We start from the raw sequence: 22,066 nt of genomic DNA, 5'->3' as shown, positions 1-22,066 counted from the left end.
ATGATTTTTTTCCTTGTAAATCATCTCTCTGTTGTGCATTGTATTATGTTTGGTTTACATATTATATTATATGATTTGTAAACATTTGAGTGTATTCCTCTGAGTTGGGACCTGTGCTTGAGTCTGGATGAGACTGTTAGGTGATCTCAAACTAATTACTTTTGACGGTGTGCTCTTGGAATCTACATCTGTTCCCTATTTGAACCAATTCCCCTTTGGTCTAACCTTTTCTTTTGTGTTTTAATTGTAATTCTAGCACTTTTTACTGTCCCATTTTCTTCCTTTTTACTGGCACTGATATGATCTAAATGTGTTGCAAGCGCCGTAAAACCCTTAAAGACAAAACAAAACTGGCGCTAATATGATCTAAATGTATTGCAAGCGCCGTAAAACCCTTAAAGACAAAACAAAACTGGCGCTGATATGATCTAAATGTGTTGCAAGCGCCGTAAAACCCTTACAGACAAAACAAAACTGGCGCTGATATGATCTAAATGTGTTGCAAGCGCCGTAAAACCCTTAAAGACAAAACAAAACTGGCGCTGATATGATCTAAATGTGTTGCAAGCGCCGTAAAACCCTTAAAGACAAAACAAAACTGGCGCTGATATGATCTAAATGTGTTGCAAGCGCCGTAAAACCCTTAAAGAACAAACAAAACTGGCGCTGATATGATCTAAATGTGTTGCAAGCGCCGTAAAACCCTTAAAGACAAAACAAAACTGGCACTGATATGATCTAAATGTGTTGCAAGCGCCGTAAAACCCTTAAAGACAAAACAAAACTGGCGCTGATGATCTAAATGTGTTGCAAGCGCCGTAAAACCCTTAAAGACAAAACAAAACTGGCGCTGATATGATCTAAATGTGTTGCAAGCGCCGTAAAACCCTTAAAGACAAAACAAAACTGGCGCTGATATGATCTAAATGTGTTGCAAGCGCCGTAAAACCCTTAAAAACAAAAACAAAAAAGGCAGTGTAGCTCAGCTGTATGGTCTTTGCTTCGTACCCAAAAGATACCAAGTTTGAATATCCACCGTGTTATGTGGCCTTCAGTAAGCCACCTCTCCCTAGCTCAATTTGCGGCGCTGTGCTGCAACTGACATCTGGGTTATTCCAGTGTTCCTTTTGAATAAACCCTAAGACACATTTCCGTATGGGAATGAATAAAGGGAACTTTATTATTATTTACTTTATTGGTGTGTGTGTGTGTGTGTGTGTGTGTCGGAGGAAGAGGGGGGGGGGGAGATGACTATCACAATGGTTATTCCTCTTAGTGGAATCTTGTGCTGGTGTCTGAATGAAACTTTTAGTGATCTCAAACTAAGTGCGCTGAAAGTGTGCTCTTGGAAACTACACTGTTCCCTATTTGAATAATTTCCCATATCTCTTACTTTTTCCTCAAGTCCTTTTTTTGTACATGTAGAATGTTTAAACCATCCAATTTTCTTCCTTTTTACTGGTGCTGATATGACCTAAATGTGTTGCTAGCGCCGTAAAACCCTTAAAAACAAAAACAAACGAAAATTGAAATAAGAAAGGCAAAAATAGGATAAAAATAAATGTTCATTTATTAATACTTTTCCTTGACTTCATCAGTATTTTGGATATTCCAAAATGTTTTATTTATTCTCCCTGGGTGGGGTTCCTGGCCTCCCATAGTGGGCAGGGAGGCACTTACTGTGTCTTCTATTCCCCTATATATGTCTTCCAACTCACTCTCTGTCTTTGTCTTGGAATGAGATTACTTGGTTTTGTCCTGGCCCTGGCCGGATACTCTAGCTGAGAGGGAAACAGTCAAATGTATAGTCAGTTTTGGGAGATATTTTTTTCCTTGTAAATCATCTCTCTGTTATGCATTGTATTATGTTTTCTTTATATTATATACGATTTGTAAAATATTTGAGTGTATTCCTCTTAGTGGGGATCTGTGCTTGTGTCTGGATGAGACTTTTAGTGATCTCAAACTAAGTACTTTGATAGTGTGCTCATGGAATCTACACCTGTTTCTAATTTGAACCAATTCCCCTTTGTCTTACCTTTTCTTGGGTGCTTTAATTGTAATTCTAGAACTTTTTACTATCCCATTTTCTTCCTTTTTACTGGCGCTGATATGACCTTAATGTGTTGCAAGCGCCATAAAACCCTTAAAAACAAAACAAACAAACAATTTACAGTGGAAACCTGATATAACAGGGATGGTGGGACCAGAGCAAAAGTCCTTTTATAGCCGATACCTGTTACATCAGAAATACAAGGGAAATAAGCACATAATTGACTGGCAGCGTAAAATTATATGAGAAAACAGTAAACATTGGCATTTCGGGGACAGAACAGACGCGTTGTTAACAAAAATTACATAAAAATAAATAAACAAAATGCTGTGAGGGTGTGATGAAAGTGTGAACTTCATGGTCGATCAACTTGGTCATCAATCCATCCAACCAGCAATCTATTATACTTCTACTACTACTGCTACTACTACTTACTACTACTACTACTACTACTACTACTACTACTACTACTACTACTACTATTACTACTATTACTACTAATACTACTACTACTACTACTAATACTACTACTACTACTACTACTACTACTACTACTACTACTACTACTACTACTACCACCACTACTACTACTACTACTACTACTACTACTTTTATTATTACTACAACTTCTATCACTACTTCTATTACTACCGTTACTATGACGACGCCTACAACGATGAGAGAGAGAGAGAGAGAGAGTTATCTATGTTCCTCATCGTGCGAAAAGGCCTAAAATTTAGCAGTTTTCCTTCTTGATTGTTCCCGTGTGAAAAGGCATTGTCCCTGTTATAGCCGATTTGAGGCCATGCTATAACCGTTAATTTTTAATAGAGACAAAGAGAGGTAAAAAACGGGGATTTGAAAAATCCCTGTTATACCCGATCCCTGTTATAACCGGGGCTGTTATAAATGGTTTCCACTGTATTCTCCATTGGTCATAATTGACTTATACTTATTTACAGGTCTGATAACCCTAATTGTTATGGTCTTATTGTTGTAATGGAAATACTCCCAAACCAATGCAAAATATACTCCATTACAACAATATTAAATCTGGCCCATAATTGTGTTTGTTGTCAGACCTACTTATATGTGCACCTAGGTACTTATCAATATAAAAAAAAGTTTTAAAAGTGTGCTTCAGAGCCATGAGGCCCAAACAGCCAGAGTTTATCCCAGTTTCTATAGCGTGGAACGGAAAATAGCAATTTCTTGCAATCCTTTGGATAGAACGCTAGTCTAGCGCAAAGTACTTTCCACCAGATCTAGCAGACCCAGCTACACAATCAGTGCTGGGTGGACAGGGGGGTCAGAAAAAATCTCGACTGCACCCGGGACCAATCTCGATCCCTTTCCGTTTGAAGCGAATGCTCTACCAACTGAGCTATCTGGATCTGAGCCCCCTTATCAATATGGCACCAAACAATAGTTTATATCACCAATACTCATTTTTGCTCTCGTACTCTAGCAATATTATCGGCCAATTCCTAGTACAGGGTATTCATTCACACTTGATTAATGTTTTTAGATATTGTAACCAATAACGCAATTCCTGGAGTGGAGATCTGCAGTCAATCTCGCCCATTGGTCTCTGATTTATGTATATTTTATGTGAGCTTTATTACAGCACAATACCCAATGAATTAGCGCTTTACAAGAAGTCCCAATCCAACAGGGACATTGTACATGTAACACAAAACATGATGCCGGTAAGGCTATATTATTATTGTTACATTTTTTTACTACAGAGAAAGGCTGTTACCAGCCAGGTTTACATTTTACTTTTACACCCGTGTTTGGTGAAAGTAAGTAAAGAGCCTTTTCCAAGGACTCAACTTTTCACCACCACAGCGAGACTCAAAATTTTAGTGAAAAGGGCCTTGAACTACACATATGAACTTTAACCTTTAGACCAGCAGTCCTGTATCTTCATCTATATCCTTTTGACTACCGTTGTCGGTAGATGGACCAGCACATTCATCTATATCCTTTTGACCACCGTTGTCGGTAGATGGACCAACACATTCCACACGTTTAACTTCTTTCTCTTCCACAGCTACCGCCCATGGCTGTCTGTCTGCCCTTCCCAAGATGCAATAGACAACGGTACCCATCACCATCATACCAGAAGACAAGAAGAAAACTGTCTGCCACTGGGACTTGGTTTTCTGAAAGACATCATCACAGTGGCATATTAATATTGCATGTATTTACAATTCAATATATGAAGTGATTACTGTGGAACTGGAACTTGACATGGTCGCAGACTATAAAGTTTTTTTATAATAATAATAATAACAATAATAATAATGATAACAATAATAATGATAATAATAGAACTTTATTGTCCAAAGAAATGAAAATTCATTTTAGTTCACATTGATGCCAATATAAAATACAATTATAATATAGTGGACATACACACACACACACACACAGAGAGAGAGAGAGAGAGAGAGAGAGAGAGACCATACTCACGTAGGCTACTTGCACACACAACCACACACGTGCACAATTTGACTCTTGAGTATACTCATCAATCAAGTAGAACCAAAAATTACTTCACAGCCAAAAAGATAATTTATACTCACGATCATACCTGTAGACCCTGCATTGATTGTGAAGCTGGAAAAGTACTTTGTCATTTACTAGTGTCCATCCAAAGGGTATCATGCAATTGCTATCGTACTTCTCCTTCTTCGTTTGGGCAGCCAACGGCTTCATGCTGGCGACAAGCACTGTGCCATGTTGAGGGCGCTCAGAGTGGCCAGGAATTGTTTATGACTTGGTGCTGTCGTTATTTCTTTTGGCAGATTATTCCATTCCTTTTTGGTTCATGGGGAAAAAACTCTGTTGCCTATAGATGGTATGCGCTTGGCTAAGAAGCTCATAACATTGCCATCCGGAAGTACAACGGACCAACACACAAAACTGTGTGTATCCTTGAACGTTTATGGTCAGGTTAATACAGTTCAGTGAGCATTACTCATAAACGTGGATGGCAAAAAAACAATAACAAAGACCTGCGTGACGTCATCTTCGAGCTATCTATAATGTGTTGTTTTAAGACACCTATTATGGCAGCCTGATAGGCATTTGGCACTTCTCTGTGACTTTGGCAATTTTTTGTAAAATTAATCTGGCAATCCTGTTCATCATCAGGCTCATTCCAACATAATGAACCTTTCTCAGTTTTAGAAGATGATTGGTCACGTATGGGCGAGTCCGACAGAACCCACAAGAAAATAAAACACCTGTTGATACTTACGTCTTTAGTGATGGCAGCAACGACATAGGGTGTGATAATGCCGTTGCCAGCGGCAAAGACGGTTGCTAGGGCTGTTATAGTCTGGGCGAAAGCTGGGGCGATGTCAAAGGGGCTAGACAAGATGACACTGAGGGTAACACCTGTATGAAGGATGAGCAAAATTATAATGTACTCATAATGAAGTTGAAGTCAAAGGGACTAGGTACGACTATGTGGTCTTGTGGTATGACACTCGCTTTCGGGTCGGATGGTCCTGGGTTCGAGCCTAGGTCGGCGCATAGTTGAGTCCTTGGAAAAGGCTCTTCACTCACATTCTCACACCATACTCAGGTGTAAAATGAGTACCTGGTCGTTAACAGCGTTTTCTCTGAAAAAAAAAGTGTAATATCGCCTAACATGCGCCATGTAACGTCCTTCGTGTTAAGTGTTGCTGTTGACCAGGGACCCTTGTAAAGCACTTTGAGACGTTTAGTGGATATTGCGCTATAAAAGCTCAAGTTAAAAGTTAGTAAGGTATGATGACACTGAAACAAACCCGGGACTTTGGCAAAGTCCAGGTTTGAGAGTTTTTTCCCAAGATGAGGTCATTTAAATCGATCGATATTTGAAGGACGAGTTTTCTGGCCAATTTTTTAAATATTAGATGTGTTTTTCCAGAGTTTGGCAGTATTGTTCACTATACCGTCCTGCACTGTTGGTGCTTGGGTAATCTCAAAAGAAAAATTAGCTGTGTAAGGAAGGATGGAGTAAATAAGATCAGGACTATTTTAACATCTAGTTATTGTACTGACCTATCTCTAGCTGATATGCGGACTCTCAAAGTACGTTAGTGAAAGTGGTCTTGATGGAATGCAGCGGCGTGGCATCATCACAGTAATTGGTGGTGCCACGATTAGGAATGAAAACTTAAACTTGCTATAAGTTTTTATAACAAATGAAAAAAATCTGTTTTTTATTTCCGATTTTAAAAAAAGAAAAGAAAGTCGAGGTGGTGCTTGGCACCAAATCAACCAATAGCGCCACGCTGCTGATGGAATGTGTAGCCTACTGTCCTGTAAGCTGGTGTTGAGAATGTCCCAGAAGTTTAGCTTATCACGAACTAATTATAATGTTCACTATAAATACATACAATTTAATATTCTTGCACTCACTGTTGCGAATACGCAGTGGAGACACAGTTCACATTCGAAAATACAAGAATTCAAAATAAAAAAAATTCAAAGAAAGTTTTATCCACCCCTTGAAAGCTTCTGATTTAGTTCTGATTATTTCTGATTGAAAGATGGTAGCTTCAAGGTGCCCAACCACACCACCATGTGCTTCTAATTTAGGTCTTGCCATTGTCAACGATTGTTGACGTTTTTTTAGTCAAGAGGGATTAAGAAAGAAAGCAAATCTAATATTTTTACCTTACCTACTTTTTATAAAGAACAGGGGGTCAAAAAGGTTAAAACAGCGCATGCATATCATGGAGAAGGAACATTGAGATAAAATTATTGAATAAAATAACACGTTAATAACATATAACTAAAGAGCTCTATAGTACGTTCCAAAATAAAAAAATATGAGGATTGTAAATGTGTATATTTTTTTAATTGCCATAATACAGTACTTGCCGAATTCTATCACATCGAATTCCAGCACCTTCTGCAGCAGTGCATGCTGAAGCTGAGAGTAACCGTATTGTTATCTACATAATAAGTTGTCACCTCCCATGAGCATCAGATTTTGGTACACTCGGATTCTGCCACGCTTTTTTGGCTTCTCCGTAAAACGTGCAAGAATCCACTCACTCTCCGGGCCTGCTGGCACTTGAGGCGATGCAAGGGATCTCCACCTGGTCTTTATTTCAGTACTGGAATATAATCCTGTTGCTCTCCAAATTTGTTTGAGGGATGTGAATGTCTAGTTTGTCTTACTGATTCTGGTTTTGATCTCTGCATTGCCGTCACCATCTGTTATCAGTTTACCGCCCAAGTACGCCCAATACGTGAATTCTTGGTGTTAGAATGAACTGTATTTACCTACCTGACAAGCCAACTGCCAAGGTAATCAAGAAGACAGCCATAGTGGATTGAGTGCAATCCTGGAAGCTGGCGATGAGGAGGAATAAGGCTGGAAGGAAGTTGCCTGGGGATTGAGGAGTAAGGATTGTGGTTGTGGTGGTCAAGAAAGAATAAACGGTCTTCGTGCAGGTTTGCCTACTACAACAAAAGTCATTTAATAGAATACTGTTTAATCGGAACGACTGCTTAATTGGAATTATTTGTCTGTGCAAAGTTTTTTTTACCATAATATCTCGTGATCAATTGTCTACAAACTATGGTATTATGTCAGTGTAAACCCAATGCTTGAAAAGGAATTTTAAACGCAACTCGTACAGTCTCAGTGAAAATAAATGACTTATTTGGGGACAAGAACTTTTATTTTTTACACTTCAAAAACATTGTGTGTTTATGTGTGTTTATGTATGTGTGTGTGTGTGTGTGTGTGTGTGTGTGTGTAGAATTATGATGGGAATTATGTTAATATTGATGAGGATGACAACAATTATGAAAATGAATGTGACGACGATGATGATGATGATGATGATGATGATGATGATGAGATTAATGATGAAGGTGATGAGATTAATGATGAAGGTGATGATAAATGGTAAATATTCACCAATAATCGCCCCAATCTTTCTGACCCATACCAGTCGTATGACGTCACGTCTTATGATCCAGGTAGACACTTGCCCAGATGTAGATCCAAACAACAACATTACCAAATAAGGCAACATGGTGTACAGACCGTTCTGGGAAATTGATTTCAAACAAACAAACAAACAACAAATTATGTTTTTACACACATTTACACCGTGCACTCCATGGTTTCATCCGAGAATGAAATGAAAATATGGAGACATGAAACCTAGGGGTTCTTTCCGTAGGTGGGTGTTTAATGTCAAGTCGTTTGAGTCATTTGAGTTATTTATAGTATGTGTTTAGATAAAATACACACTATTTGTGCTCATGTATCAATCGTACAATTACACAAAAGTTAATGGTCTGAGAGAATTTAGTGAGAAGAAATCACCCATCTGAATTTTGATAGCTGTGAAAGCCCGTGCAAAATTTCAGTTTTTACTTGTCACTGATTATTACTTTAAAAAATTAAATGTTATAATATGTACAAAAAGGAGTCGATACTAATTATTATTATCTTGACATCATACAGCATCCTCATCACATCGTCATTGTCATCAGCATCATTATCATCCATATCGTCATCATCATCATTCTAGCCATAAAAATTACCGAATCTATCTTGAATTTTAAAACCTCCTTCATGTACTGCGGCAGGGTGGACATCAGCAGGAACAATCCCCAGGTGTAGCTGAAGTTGGGGAAGACGATGGCCCACACAGGAGGGGACCGCAGCAGGGCCCGCCAGGGCGTCTGTGGCTGATTTAAGTTAAAGAGAGGATTATGAGTGATTGGAGAAGATGGTTTGTTTTGAGGATGGGGATGATGATGATTTAAATGAATGGGAAATAACTGCGTAATTTTTATGGTATGTGTAGTAATGACAGAGTTATGTCCCATGTATAGTTACATTCCTTAGTTTATTCATATGTAAGTTCCCTCCCATTGTTGTTGTCCCTGATGGCGCTACTGTACATGTAATAAAACGATCACCATACAACTCTATAATATCATATTATCGTCTGTATTTACAGTAATCTATAATGATTTACAATAATCTATAATGATAGTGATAATGATGATGGTGATGCTGATGATTCGATGTATAAAACATTAAAACTAAAATATAAACGTTTTTCGACAGCCACTATCCACGTACCTTCTCAGTAACAAGAGTGTTAGATAAAGATGTTTGGATGTAAGTCCTTTCCTCAGCAGTTATTGAGGAGTGAACCTCGGGTGATTCCGCTGACATGAACGCGAAAACTGCAGTCCACAAAATCCCATAAAACCCTGTAGGTGAGAAATTTGAGAAAAAGAACAATAGAGTTAAAGAGATTGCTTGCTACCCTTTGAATAGAATGCTAAAATGTCGCAAAGTACTTTCTGCTGAATCATACCCACCTACATAAACAGTGCTAGTCGGCCAAGAAGGGGGGGGGGGTGACTGCACCTGGGATCGATACTGGTCCTTTTGCTTGTGAAGTAAATAAATAATTGAGCTTTATATAGCGTAATATCCACTAAATGTGCTCAAAGCGCTTTACAAGGGGTCCCTGGTCAACATCAACATTTAACATGAGGACGGGACATGACGCCTGTTAGGCGATATTACAATTCTTCGGACAAAGACAACGCTGTTAACGGCCAGGTACTCATTTTACACTTGAGTACGGTGAGAGAATGTGAGTAAAGAGCCTTTTCCAAGGACTCAACTATGCGCCGAGCGCGAGGCTCGAACCCAGGACCTTCCGATCCGAAAGCGAGTGTCATACCACGAGACCACATAGCCGCAAAAAATAAGTAGCCTATCAATTGAGCTATCGGAACCTGGGTCAGGCTCAGTATTATTTTGTACCTTTACTACACTACTACTATTACTACTACTTTTACCACAACTATACTGCTACTGCGGCTACTTCTAGATAACGATTGATATTAGTGGCTAGCTCCAAATAAGAAGACCCATATGAGCTAAAATGAAAAAAAATTAAGCCACAATATTTTATGGTATAAATGAAAAATAAATGAATAAATAAATAAATAAAATAAATTGATAAATAAATAAAGAGAAACAAACCAAATCGCCACTTACCAAAGACATAGAAAACAGAGGGCCATCCCCCAAGAAATCCATATTTACATAGATAGCCAGAGATGGGGAAGACAATGGCATTAGAAAACATGGCCCCTGTAAAGGTGAAGGAGATGAGGAATGTCCTTTCCGGGGGCGGGGACCAGTTGCCCAACATCCCGTAAATGCTCAATATGGACAGGGGCTGTGAGAAAGAAACAACAATAAATCATATATATATATATATATATATATATATATATATATATATATATATATATATATATATATATATATATATATATATATATATATAACGAAATTGACGTCACTGAGCTCTTTGTTATTGTTTTAGCTTGGTATTTTTCTGAGTAGTTCTCACTAAATTGTATCAATCAGACTATACACGTTTAAGGTTACACATAGTTTTGTGTGTTGGTACGTTATAAATGTCTGGCGGATTGTTGCATCAATATGCATATTTAGCTGTACCTTTTCTTTATCTGTAAGATAAACGTTATATTAGCAGCCACAGAGCCATTTTCCTGCTGGTTATAAGTTGTTGAACAATGCAGAGGGCATACACTATATATTATTTGTTCCCGGTGACCATTGAGAAACTCCACTATATTCAAGAATTAACGAGTACCTAACAATAAGCAAACTGGGTGGGGATCCTGACCTCCCATAGTGGGCAGGGAAGTACATGCTGTGTCTTCTATCCCCCCATACACGTTTTCCAATTGTTTCCTGTCATTATCTTGGAATGAGATTACTTAGTTTTGTCCTGACCCTTGCCGGAGTTCCTTGGCTGGGAGGGAAACAGTCGAGTGTAGAGTTATAGTTTTGGGAGATGATATTTTTTTCCTTGTAAATCATCTCTCTGTTATGCATTGTATTATGTTTAGTTTACATATTATATTATATTATTTGTAAACATTGAGTATATTCCTCTTAGTCTTAGTTGGGACCTGTGCTTGTGTCTGGATGAGACTTTTAGGTGATCTCAAACTAAGTACTTTTGACGGTGTGCTCTTGGATTCTACATCTGTTCCCTATTTGAACCAATTCCACTTTGTCTCTCCTTTTCTTTTGTGCTTTAATTGTAATTCTAGAACTCTTTACTTTCCCATGTTCTTCCTTTTTACTGGCGCTGATATGACCTTAATGTGTTGCAAGCGCCGTCAAACCCTTAAAAACAAAAACAAAACAACAATAGGCAATGACAACTTTCGTTAATTGTAAGAGAGATCGATGGAAATATTGTTCTCTTCCGCATCCTCCTCCTCCTCCTCCTCATCCTGCTCCTCCTCCTCTTCCTCTGTCTCCTCTTCCTTATCTTCCTCCTCCTACTTCTACGCCTCTGTCTCCTCCTCCTCATCCTCCTTCTCCTCCGGAAAGGTCACTTTGTGCCCCGGACTGTCGGACTGCCCCGTACTGCCCCGAACTACCCCGGTCTGCTCCAAAAATGTTGCTCAGTGTTCTGCTTCTCAACTTGATTTCCTGATCACCATCCATTCGAAAAATCTTTATTTCAATTTTTAAAATTACACAAGTAAATATAACGCTATGCGGACCTGCCCGGTCTAACAGTGGTTTCCATCGCTAGTAATTTTTCACCAGATCTAGTGACTTGTGTTGGGCTCTACATTTCTATAGAGATGGTTTTATTACTTTTTGATTCGAACTTTACAAAATCGTATTTCTAGATTTGTTCAACTGAAAATGTATTGTTTAATAAAAGAGACGAGTTGTTCCTTTTTTTACGTCTGTTCTCTTTCCACAAGAGACGCACCGTGGCACCAAACATTCCTGGCATGCAACTAGTCATACAACTTGGCAGCGATATTCACGGTAGTGCTATCTACGTCAAAGACAAATCAATTGTGACATACAGCCAGGACATGACAGTAAGTGAGGTAGAAATTCTCAGAATTGAATGCAGACACTTCAATGTGATATCTGTCTACAAGCCTCCACCAACGCCATTCAAGTGGCCAGTTACATCCTCCACTAGTGAGAAACCAATGATTGTGATAGGTGACTTTAACAGCCACAGAACCAAATGGGGATACAGTGATAACAACGAAGATGGAGATACTGTTGAGGAAACGGCTGACCAACATAATTTGACACTCCTCTATGATGCAAAAGACAAACCATCTTTTTCAAGTGTTCGTTGGAGAAGAGGCTACAACCCAAGCCTTGCATCAGTCCTTAGACCTCGTTAGAGCAAACATCTACCCAGATTCAATTTTCGAAAGGCAAAGTGGGAAAAATTCTCGTCAGATATAAATGACAGCATCAGTACCATCGATCCAGTTCCAAAAAACTACGACCAGTTCCAGAAGCTTATTTGGAGAATCCCAAAAAACGCATACCTAGAGGCTACAGGAAATCCTATATACCATGCCTATAGCAAGACAGAAGGAACTTTATAAACAGTAAGTGGAGGCTTAAGAAACGGATCCATTTGTTGAAGAAACTGTCCGACTTGGTGACACCTTAATGACTTCCATTGCCGAAACAGAATCAGAAAGATGGAAGGAAATGATAACCAGCACAAACATGACCAACAACAGCAAGACAGCCTGGTCAACTATAAAAAAACTAAATACAGAAAATAACAAACAAACCAGGGTAGCAGCTGTAACACCAAACGATGTAGCAAATCAACTTATCAGAAATGGAAACCCAACATACAGAGAAAAGGGCAAACTTACGGAAATGAAAAGGGAAATGGAAAAGATCGCCCAAGGAAGTGAACAGAAAGTAGACCCTTTCCGCATCGAAGAATTGGAATCAGCTCTTGAACACTCCAAACCTGGTAAAGCGGCTGGTCTAGATGGCATAACTGCAGAAATGATAAAGCATTTCGGTCCCACAACAAAAACATGGTTACTAAGTCATATCAACAGCTGTGTTGAATCATGCACAATACCAAGGCTTTGGCGATTAGCAAGAGTGATAGACCTACTTATACCTGGAAAAGACCCAAATAGCAGAGCTACAGACCAATATCCCTCCTCTGCATACTGTACAAAGTATATTAACGCATGATACTAGCCAGGATTTCCCAAACAGTAGAAGAACATCTGTCACCTGACCAAGCTCGTTTCATGAAAGATCATGCTGTGACCAACTCTTGAACTTGACACAATACATCGAAGATGGCTATGAGAACAAAAAAATTACAGGGCTGTGTTCGTGGACCTGACAGCTGACTATGACACAGTAAATCACAGATAACTGCTCCTTAAGGTTACAAGAGTAACTCGTAACACAAAAGTAGTTGCAATAATAAAATCCCTTATGTCAAACCGTCGCTTTTTTGTGGAAATGGATGGGAAGAAAAGCAGATGGAGATCACAAAAGAATGGACTCCCTCAAGGATCGGTACTTGCACCTATCCTCTTCAACATTACACCAACGACCAATCTGAATGTGAGAGCATCCGGAGGTTTCTTTATGCTGATGATCTGTGTCTTGTATCCCGAGCCTATGACTTGAAGACCATTGAGGAGAGATTAACAGACGCCCTGAAGACACTCTCTGTGTATTATTTAAAGAACGCACTAAATGCCAACCCAGGAAAAACTCAAGTGTGTGCTTCCATCTAAAAAACCACCAAGCCAAAAGGAAACTGAATATCTCCTGGAATGTGAACATATTGGAGAACAACATATTCCCCGTGTACCTCGGTGTCACCTTAGACCGCACATTGTCCTCTGAGCACACAAAGAAAACAAAAGCAAAGGTGGCCACAGGAAACAACCTCGTTAGAAAACTGGCAAACACTACATGGGGAGCAGATCAAAAAACAGTCAGGACAATCGCACTAGCCCTCTGCTATTCATCAGTCGAATACGCCTCACCAGTCTGGACAAGATCTTGCCATGCCAGAAAGATTTACCCTGAGCTACATAACACCTACCGGATCATTACTGGTAACCTGAAACCGACTGTAGTTCCAGTCCTCCATCGGCTGGCTGGCATTGCACCTCCCCACATTCGAAGAGCCAGTGCTTCCAAAGCCCAGAAATATAAACAGGAAATGGACCCAAGGCACCCCCTCCATGACCACAACCCAAAGACAAGTCGACCGAAGTCGAGAAAGAGCTTCATAACGGAAGAAACCATTAACCCTGACCAAGAAGCTGTATACAGGCTTTCCACGTGGAGGGAGTGGGACAGTCATGCAAATGAAGCCGTTGAAGATCCGAGAGAAGAACTGTCCTATGGAACTGAGCTCCCCAGAAATGAATGGGTAACACTGAACAGATCATGGGCAAAAATTGGGAGAACAGCTGGAAGCATGAAAAAGTGGGGACTGTGTACATGTGGATGTCCAGAGCAGACCATGGAGCACATCCTTTGAGAATGCCAGGATGGGCCCAGCTGCACTGACCATGACCTAAGAGTCTGCTCCACAGATGCTGTGGAGTGGGTTCGGTGTTGGAGCGACAAGCTATGATGATCGGCATCATAGAGAGTACCTATCATGGTTGGTGGGTTTGGGGGTGGGGTGAGGGGGGGGGGGGGGAATAGTAATGCCTGCCCAATCTAGAAAGACACGAGCCGCCACCGCTTTTATGTTTTATTTGGGTTGTCCCCTTGAGTGTCTGGGCTGTCTTATTATGACGCTTTTTACTGTTAAACTAATGTTTGACTGTCAGTTCGTCCGTCGGTTATGCCGGCGTGTGTGTTCGTAATGTCTTGAGTTAATAAAGTTGTGTGGCACACTTCAAGCATTCAAGTGTTTCTGTTCTCTACCCTCGTCCCAATCGTAATTGTTTGTCTATAAGGACATAATTTTGTCTCTAAAATATAAAACATTCATTGACAGAGAATAAATGTCAAAGTAAAACACTCTCCGGGGCAGTCCAGGGTAGTCCAGGGCAGTCCGGGGTTGTCCGGGATAGTCCGGTGCTGTCCGGGGTAGTCTGGGGCACAAGGTGACCCAACCCCTTCTCCTCTGTCTCCTCTGTCTCCTGCTCTTCCTCTGTCTCCTGCTCTTCCTCTGTGTCCGCCCCCTCCTCCTCCTCCTCCTCCTCCTCCTCCTCCTCCTCCTCCTCCTCCTCCTCCTTCTCCTCCTCCTCCTCCTCCTCCTCCTCCTCCTTATTTTAACTCTGATTTTATAAGTTAAGCATAGACTGAATTCCACTCATTGTGTTCACGGTGACACATACTAGTCCGTTTTTAACCAATTGGTCATAAATATTCCTTAATTTTCATTTTAAAGCATTGCAACCCATACTCATACTCATCATAAACATCGTCTGAATAAAATCCTCACCGTACACACTCCTTGCACCAGCTTGATAGCAAAGACCGCCCAAGGAGACCACGGGGCAGCGACCGGGATAAGCATATTGACCCCTGTCATCATCAGCATGGACAATGAGATGGTCCGTTTCTTGGAGAAGCGGCTAACCACGGCATCGCTTGGAATAGTCAGGAGCATGTACGTCCAATAGATCGAGCCTAAGACTAGTCCTTGAGTCTTCTTGTCCCAGTTTAGAGGACCATCCTGGGGAAGGGTTGGGGGTGGGAGGAATAGGTGAGAGAGAAAAATTCACATCCTGATAAAGGTTAAATAGATCAAAATTAATACAAAATATTTTTTTTAATTCGCTTTATTCATCCCATTGGGGAAATTTGTCTTTAGGGTCTATTCCAGGGGAAGACTGGAATAACCCAGGCGTCAGCCGCAGTGCAGCGCCGCAAATTGAGCTAGGGTGAGATGACTTGCCCAAGGTCACACAGATCAACGGCGGGTTATCGAACTCGGTACTTTTCGGGTATGAAGCAAAGGCCGTACCGCTGAGCCACGCTGCCTCTAAAGCTCATAAGGCATCGTCTGGGATATGTATGAGCATGTAGGTCCATAGGATTGAACCTAAGAGTAGTCCTTGTGTCTCCTTATTCCAGTGTAGAGGGCCATCCTGTGGGTACGGGTGGAGGGGGGGGGCGATAGGTAAAAAATATTCCCCATTATGAGTAAGAGTTAGATAAGCCTAAGACCTTTGAAGCCTATGTGAGACTTACTAACTTACTTACTTATTTACTTACTTACTTACTCACTTACTTGCACCTCCGAACCAGCGATCAGCTGAGCTCTCGTGTCATGACGTAGAGAAAAAAATTTATGTTTCAAAAATTATCTGATATTATGATCATAATGTTTCGAAGACAGTAATGCGAGGAAAAATTTTTTTTTTTTAATCACGCACATAGATCAGTATATTGTTCGTAAACTAAGAAATCAATGAGTAGGCACCGGTGTAAGATAAAGATCTGAACAAGTGTGTATGAAAGGTGCCAAACAAAGCAAGAAAAAAATACACGACAAAAAATAAACATCCCAAAAAAATCTGACTTTTGTTCATTAACTCTGTATTAATTGAGTCGTGGCATTTTTTGTTTTTTATTTTGTTGTTTGTTTTTTGTTTTGTTTTGTTTGTTTTTTGTTTTGTTTTGTTGTTGTTGTTTTTTGTTGTTGTTGTTTTGTTGTTTTTTTTTTGTTGTTTTTTTTGTTTGTTTGTTTGTTTTGTTTTGTTTTTTTTGTTGGGGGGGGGGGGGTTACCAGTTCAATTAATTGTGATATCAAACATTTCAAATTCAACATGAAACCACCTTCTTGATCAGCTCCGTGGAAAGAGATATCTGCCTATGTTTTTTTTAAGTTCCTAATCCCAACACATCTATCGATAAAAATGATTTGTGAAGACATAAATTTAAGGCTTAAATAGGTGTTGACAAAAGTGTGTTTGAGAGACGCGGGAGAGAATGAGTACAGAGAGAGAGAAGAGATAGAGAGAGAGAGAGAGAAGAAAAGAGAGAGTAAGAGGGAGAGAAAGAGAGAGAAAGATAGAGAGAGAGAGAGAGAAAGAAAGAGAGAGAGAGAGAGAGAGAGAGAGAGAGAGAGAGAGAGACTTCACCTCCGTTTCTTTCTCGTCAATGTCCACACAACTGTCTGTCCGTGACATTCCACCATCTGTTGTGTACACAGTTGATGGCTGGTCATCTCCATGGTGATCTCTTGTGTTGTTTGAAACAAACCCATCGCTAGAGGAAAGAGGAGGAGGAAAAAGAAAAATGGTGAATCATCAAACATAATTATCATCATCACAACCAACAACAGCAACACCGCAACCACTACCGTCCAACTCTCCTCTTCCTCCTCCTCCTCCTCCTCCTCCTCCTCCTCCTCCTCCTCCTCCTCCTCCTCCTCGTCCTCCTCCTCCTCCTCCTCCTCTTCCTCCTCCTCCTCATCCCCATCATCACTATCATCATCATTATTATCATCGTCGTCGTCGTCGTCATTAAAATGTAATGAATGGGAAATAACCGCGTAATTGTTACGGTATGTATAGTAATGACAGAGTTATGTCCCATGTATTATTACAGGCTTTTTGTTTATTCTTATGTAACTTCCTTCCCTTTCCGTCGTTGTTGTTATCCATGTTGGGGTTTATGTACATGTAATAAAACTACCACTATACAACTCTATCATATCGTCTGTCTTTACAATAATCTATAATCATCATCATGGCATTCATAATCATCATCATCATCACCACAACCACCACCAACAACAAAACACCCAAAAATCAAAATATCGATATAATATGTATCTAATTAATCTATCTATACTGATACCAGTGACATACCTATCTGAGCTAGTATACTCGCTGTGTAGTTGCGATGCTATTGGTAACAGATTTTTACCAACTGTAACTTCTGTATTTGTCGCTGTGTGATTTACCATGCATACAATAGTGATGTTGAGGTTTGCTCTCTGGAGGTAAATGTTCAAAATCCCTCCAAACAAGATGAAGGACAGGATGTAACGCTTGGATTTGAACCAAGGGGGGCCTGAGGAGTGAGGACATTTTTTTATTAACGGGCTTTTATATAGAGCAATACCCACCAAACGTGAGCAGAGCGCTTTAGAAAGGATCCCTGACTGACAGCAACACATAACATGAAGAATGAGACATGACTGAAGCCTGTTAGGAGATATTACAATTTTATTAGACTGAGACAACGCTGTTAACGGCCATGTACACATTTTACACCTGAGTACGGTGAAAGAATGTGAGTAAAGAGCCTTTTTCCCAGGACTCGACTATGCGCCGAGCGAGGCTGGAACCCAGGGCCTTCCGATCTGAAATCGAGTGTCATACCATATGACCACATAGCCGCCATTAGAAGTCAACACATTAAATTTTGACTGTTGTTATGCGAGTCAAAGACAAAACTAAGCTGTTAGAAATTGTGAACTGTAAACAGTATTGAGCGTAATGGAATAAAACAGATTTAAAAAGACGAAATACTTGATACGTAATGTGTTTCAAATGCATTCCTCAGCCATGAAAAAAAATCAACTGGGTTTTGTATTTATTTATTTTTTTTTTTTGTTTTTGTTTTTGTTTTTGTTTTTTTTGTGGTGTTTTTTTTTTGTATTTTTTTTTTTTTGGGGGGGGGGTTCTTTTTGTTTTTGTTTTGGTTTTGGTTTTTTGTTTGTTTGTTTTTGGTTTTTTTTTTTGTTATTTAATCATTAAATTTCCTTTTTTGTTGACCGAGGAAGAATTTTGGGCCGAAACATTACGTTTTAAGCATCTCGATCTTTCTTTATTTTTTAATCTCTAAATAGTTTTTGACTGTTGTAATAGCGTAATTCAAGTGTCATATCTAATTCTGAATGTCAAGTGTTATTTTTGGCTTGGGACCTCTTGTAAAGCGTTTTGAGTACGTTTAGTGGATATTGCACTAGGTATATAAAATCTCAAGATTAAGACATATATTCATATTTCTTGTTATCAAACTCTTAAACCATGAAGAAAAAATAAAACAATTTACATCTATTATCAAACCGTTAAATTATTGCTAAACACTACCATCGTTTTATATTCTAATTTTATTAGGCGTGAAAAATTAATGTTCACTGCATTAGGCCGTCATTAACTATGAGTAGCTAGTAAAGACACCGTGACCACACTGAGAATTCCTAATTTTTGACCGTCACGCTATATTTACAAATAAAGATAGGCTAAACGTCGCTCATAACAAAAAAAAAACAAACAAACAAATAAAGAATAAAAAAAGAAAGAAAGAAAGAAAAAGAAAAACAGCATATATAACCTTGATTTTGATTAGAAATAATGATGGTTAAATTATTGGAAGGTTTGGTTTTGTTTTTAAATAAAACACTTACATTGGAATCTACATAAAGTTAACACACTTAAAGTCAACTTCCGCTAAAAGTCAACGCCTCTTGGTGGTCCCAGATGTTCTGTTATCTCAGTGTGTTCCGTTCATAATGGATAAAGTCACCCTTGTTTAAAGTCAATCAACATCTCCGGTCGGCGGTGTTAGCTTGATCAGAATTACACTGTATTTTACTATAACCTAGACACATATATGTTACAGTGAATGACATAATCAGTTGGACGGTGAAAAGATTTGAACTGAGATATTGTCAAGTTTAGTTAGAAGGTCAATTTTTATCAAAAATGAATTCTTGTCATAAATGATTAAATCAACCCTTTTTCTACATCTTCGGGAAATAATAAAGCTTAATTTCACTTCTAAATATTTTTTAGTTGAAAAAGTATGAAATTTGAGAAAAGTTGTTGGATACCTTTCCCATACATCTGACAATAACTTCATGAGAAATCACGCGATTTACTTCAAATAAAGATTAAAATGCTCTAGTGAGCATATTTTTCAGAAAATGAAAAAAAAAAATGCAAATCCAAAAAGTTCATATTTCCTACTGATTATGTCATGCACTGACACATATAGCAGGCCCGATAACCGAAAACAATTTTTTCGCCGAAGTCCCGGGTTTGAGAATTTTAGTTTTCACCAAGATGAGAGTCATTCAAATCGATCGATATTTGAAGGATGAGTTTTCAGGCCTGATTTTTAAATATGTGTTTTTCCAAGAGTACGATAGTATAGCAGTAGCCTCTTATGGTTCTCACACTACTATGTTATGACAATCGACCCAATCAGCAAAGTCCAGTCCGCATTCGTGCACCGTCGCAAACCCGCCTTGTAGCATCGTCACAACAAACCGTTCAACTAGATGCTCTGCTGTTTCGGGTTCTTGGCCACATCGGGTACATGTTGGACAGGTGGAAAGTCCCCACTGATGAAGCGCACTTGCTGTGAGGCAGCTCCTTGACCGAAGCCGATATGCAGTCACCCAGTGTCTCCTCTTACTGATATCAAAGTCTGACAACTTCTCACCAAGCTCAGATGAGTATACGTCCCCGCCCCCACGAGGGACTGAATTCGTCCAAACCGACTTCCATCTCGTATATGCATCTCTGTCCGTAGTCAGCTTCCTCAGAAGACTGTTGCGTTTCTCTATCTTCAGGGCAACTCCTTCGAGATGCACCCGATAGGTAAGACTGCGGTCCAGCGTCACCCCTAGGTATTTTGAATGCGGCTCATATGCATCACTATCCACTGGTAAAGTGCGCTTTACTATCCACTGGTAAAGTACTTGGCAGTGCTGTGACCCACTCCATCGATCGGGTATTTCTTCCTGATGAACTAGTTAAAGAATATCGAACGTAATGTCAGAACAATCAGAATCAGGGAAATGATTTAAGATTTTTTAAGTTTAAGAAACAAAACTCGCTCTCATCGAGCCATTTATCTTAAGTGGAGGAAGTGTGTAAGTGAATAAGCTTAAAATTTGTTCTAACGTTCAGGTTCATGATTACAGAATACCGATTTACGATCATTGTTTACATTTACATATCCATTTCATAAAGTGTGGACAGACATGCGTCGCACACCTTTTTTTCCACTGCTGAATAACGAATCAATACACAAAACTATGTAAGGTGTAGGTCACCTTGAACGTTAATACAGTTAACAATAACAATAATAAAGACCGAAGTGACATCATTCCCGTTCTATTTATACCTGATTGTGAATGGGTCACTTTTGCTCTGATGAAAGTATCTATGCTGGCCCCGCGGTTTTTTTCACAGCTCGCGGTCGTATTTTTTTATTTACGTTGCAACCGCAAAATCTGCACGTTTTTCAAATTTTTGACAAATTCTTTGATTCTTTTTTTTTAATTTTTGCGAAATTTGCGTTCCCCGTGGTGATGAAGATTTTTATTGTAATTTTGTTTTCCCAACTTTGTGCCTATTACCAAAATAGCATAATTTCTGGCAAAATTTGCCATTTTTTGTCCCATAATTTTGAATAATTTTGAGTTTGAAATTGCTTATTTCCGCGGGGATATGGGTTGCATGTAGTTAGTTGTTAGGTGTGATACAAAATATTTAGAAACCTGCTAAATTTACTTATTTTCTTCTGCAAAATTCATCATTTTCTGTGCAAAATTTTGAAATATTGTTTGCAAAAACCCGCGGGGTCAACTATGGTAAGGGCAGATTTTAAGTGATAAGGAAATAAACAAATAATCTTGTCGCATTGCGTCATTGACCCAAAACGATGCTTTGCCGACACAGTTATCCCCAACCTCTTTTTGTTTTTGTTTTTTCAGGCGTAGAAACGGCTTCACTTTTTATTTTTAATCATTTTAGTTAATACAGCAGTAATACTTCCAGTACGTGTCTGGTGTCTCGGAGTTATAGCGCTATATAAGTTTTCAGCATTATTATTATTATTATTACGTACCTTGCGAATATTGATGTTTTTCTTCGTCTTTCTTGTCCAGTATATGTTCTGTAACGTCTTCCTCTTCAAGTGTAGTCTCACATTCAGGCACTTTTCTGGTATTTTCCTTCCCCCCGTTCTGTTTTGCTTGTAAGGAAATGTGTTCACTATCCAATTCTTTTATATTTTTGTAGTTTTTTAATCCGTTACCACTCACGCTGTCCATTTCCAAGCGTCCACGAGTGACGCCATCTTTCAATTCGATGACGTCATTATTTCCAATATCTTCGCTTCTTTTATCCAAGTGACTCATACTTACGTCATCATTC

At 39.3% G+C, this 22,066-nt stretch overlaps 1 protein-coding gene across 2 annotated transcripts in view; it reads right to left on the bottom strand.

The window, feature by feature from the left end:
* Positions 1–1,552: 1,552 nt before the first annotated feature.
* LOC144958094 (putative transporter slc-17.2) overlaps positions 1,553–22,066 on the bottom strand; it is a 21,793-nt gene continuing 1,279 nt past the window's right edge. For both annotated transcript variants that reach the window (XM_078889735.1, XM_078889736.1), the window contains exons 2-12: positions 21,759–22,066; positions 17,759–17,963; positions 17,027–17,153; positions 15,382–15,615; positions 10,107–10,290; positions 9,171–9,304; positions 8,624–8,770; positions 7,989–8,121; positions 7,350–7,451; positions 5,322–5,461; positions 1,553–4,221 (exon numbers count right to left, since the gene is read on the bottom strand). The exon at positions 21,759–22,066 is cut by the window's right edge. In XM_078889735.1, the coding sequence (XP_078745861.1) occupies positions 3,961–4,221; positions 5,322–5,461; positions 7,350–7,451; positions 7,989–8,121; positions 8,624–8,770; positions 9,171–9,304; positions 10,107–10,290; positions 15,382–15,615; positions 17,027–17,153; positions 17,759–17,963; positions 21,759–22,066 (1,975 nt within the window). In that variant the 3' untranslated portion in view covers positions 1,553–3,960. The remainder of the gene's footprint in view (positions 4,222–5,321; positions 5,462–7,349; positions 7,452–7,988; positions 8,122–8,623; positions 8,771–9,170; positions 9,305–10,106; positions 10,291–15,381; positions 15,616–17,026; positions 17,154–17,758; positions 17,964–21,758) is intronic.

Source organism: Berghia stephanieae, chromosome 12, assembly GCF_034508935.2.
Source record: "Berghia stephanieae isolate SIO BIC M18660-M18661 chromosome 12, UCSD_Bste_1.3, whole genome shotgun sequence".
In the NCBI taxonomy this organism is placed as follows: Eukaryota; Metazoa; Mollusca; class Gastropoda; order Nudibranchia; family Aeolidiidae; genus Berghia; species Berghia stephanieae.
This window is presented reverse-complemented; position numbering and strand designations above follow the sequence as displayed.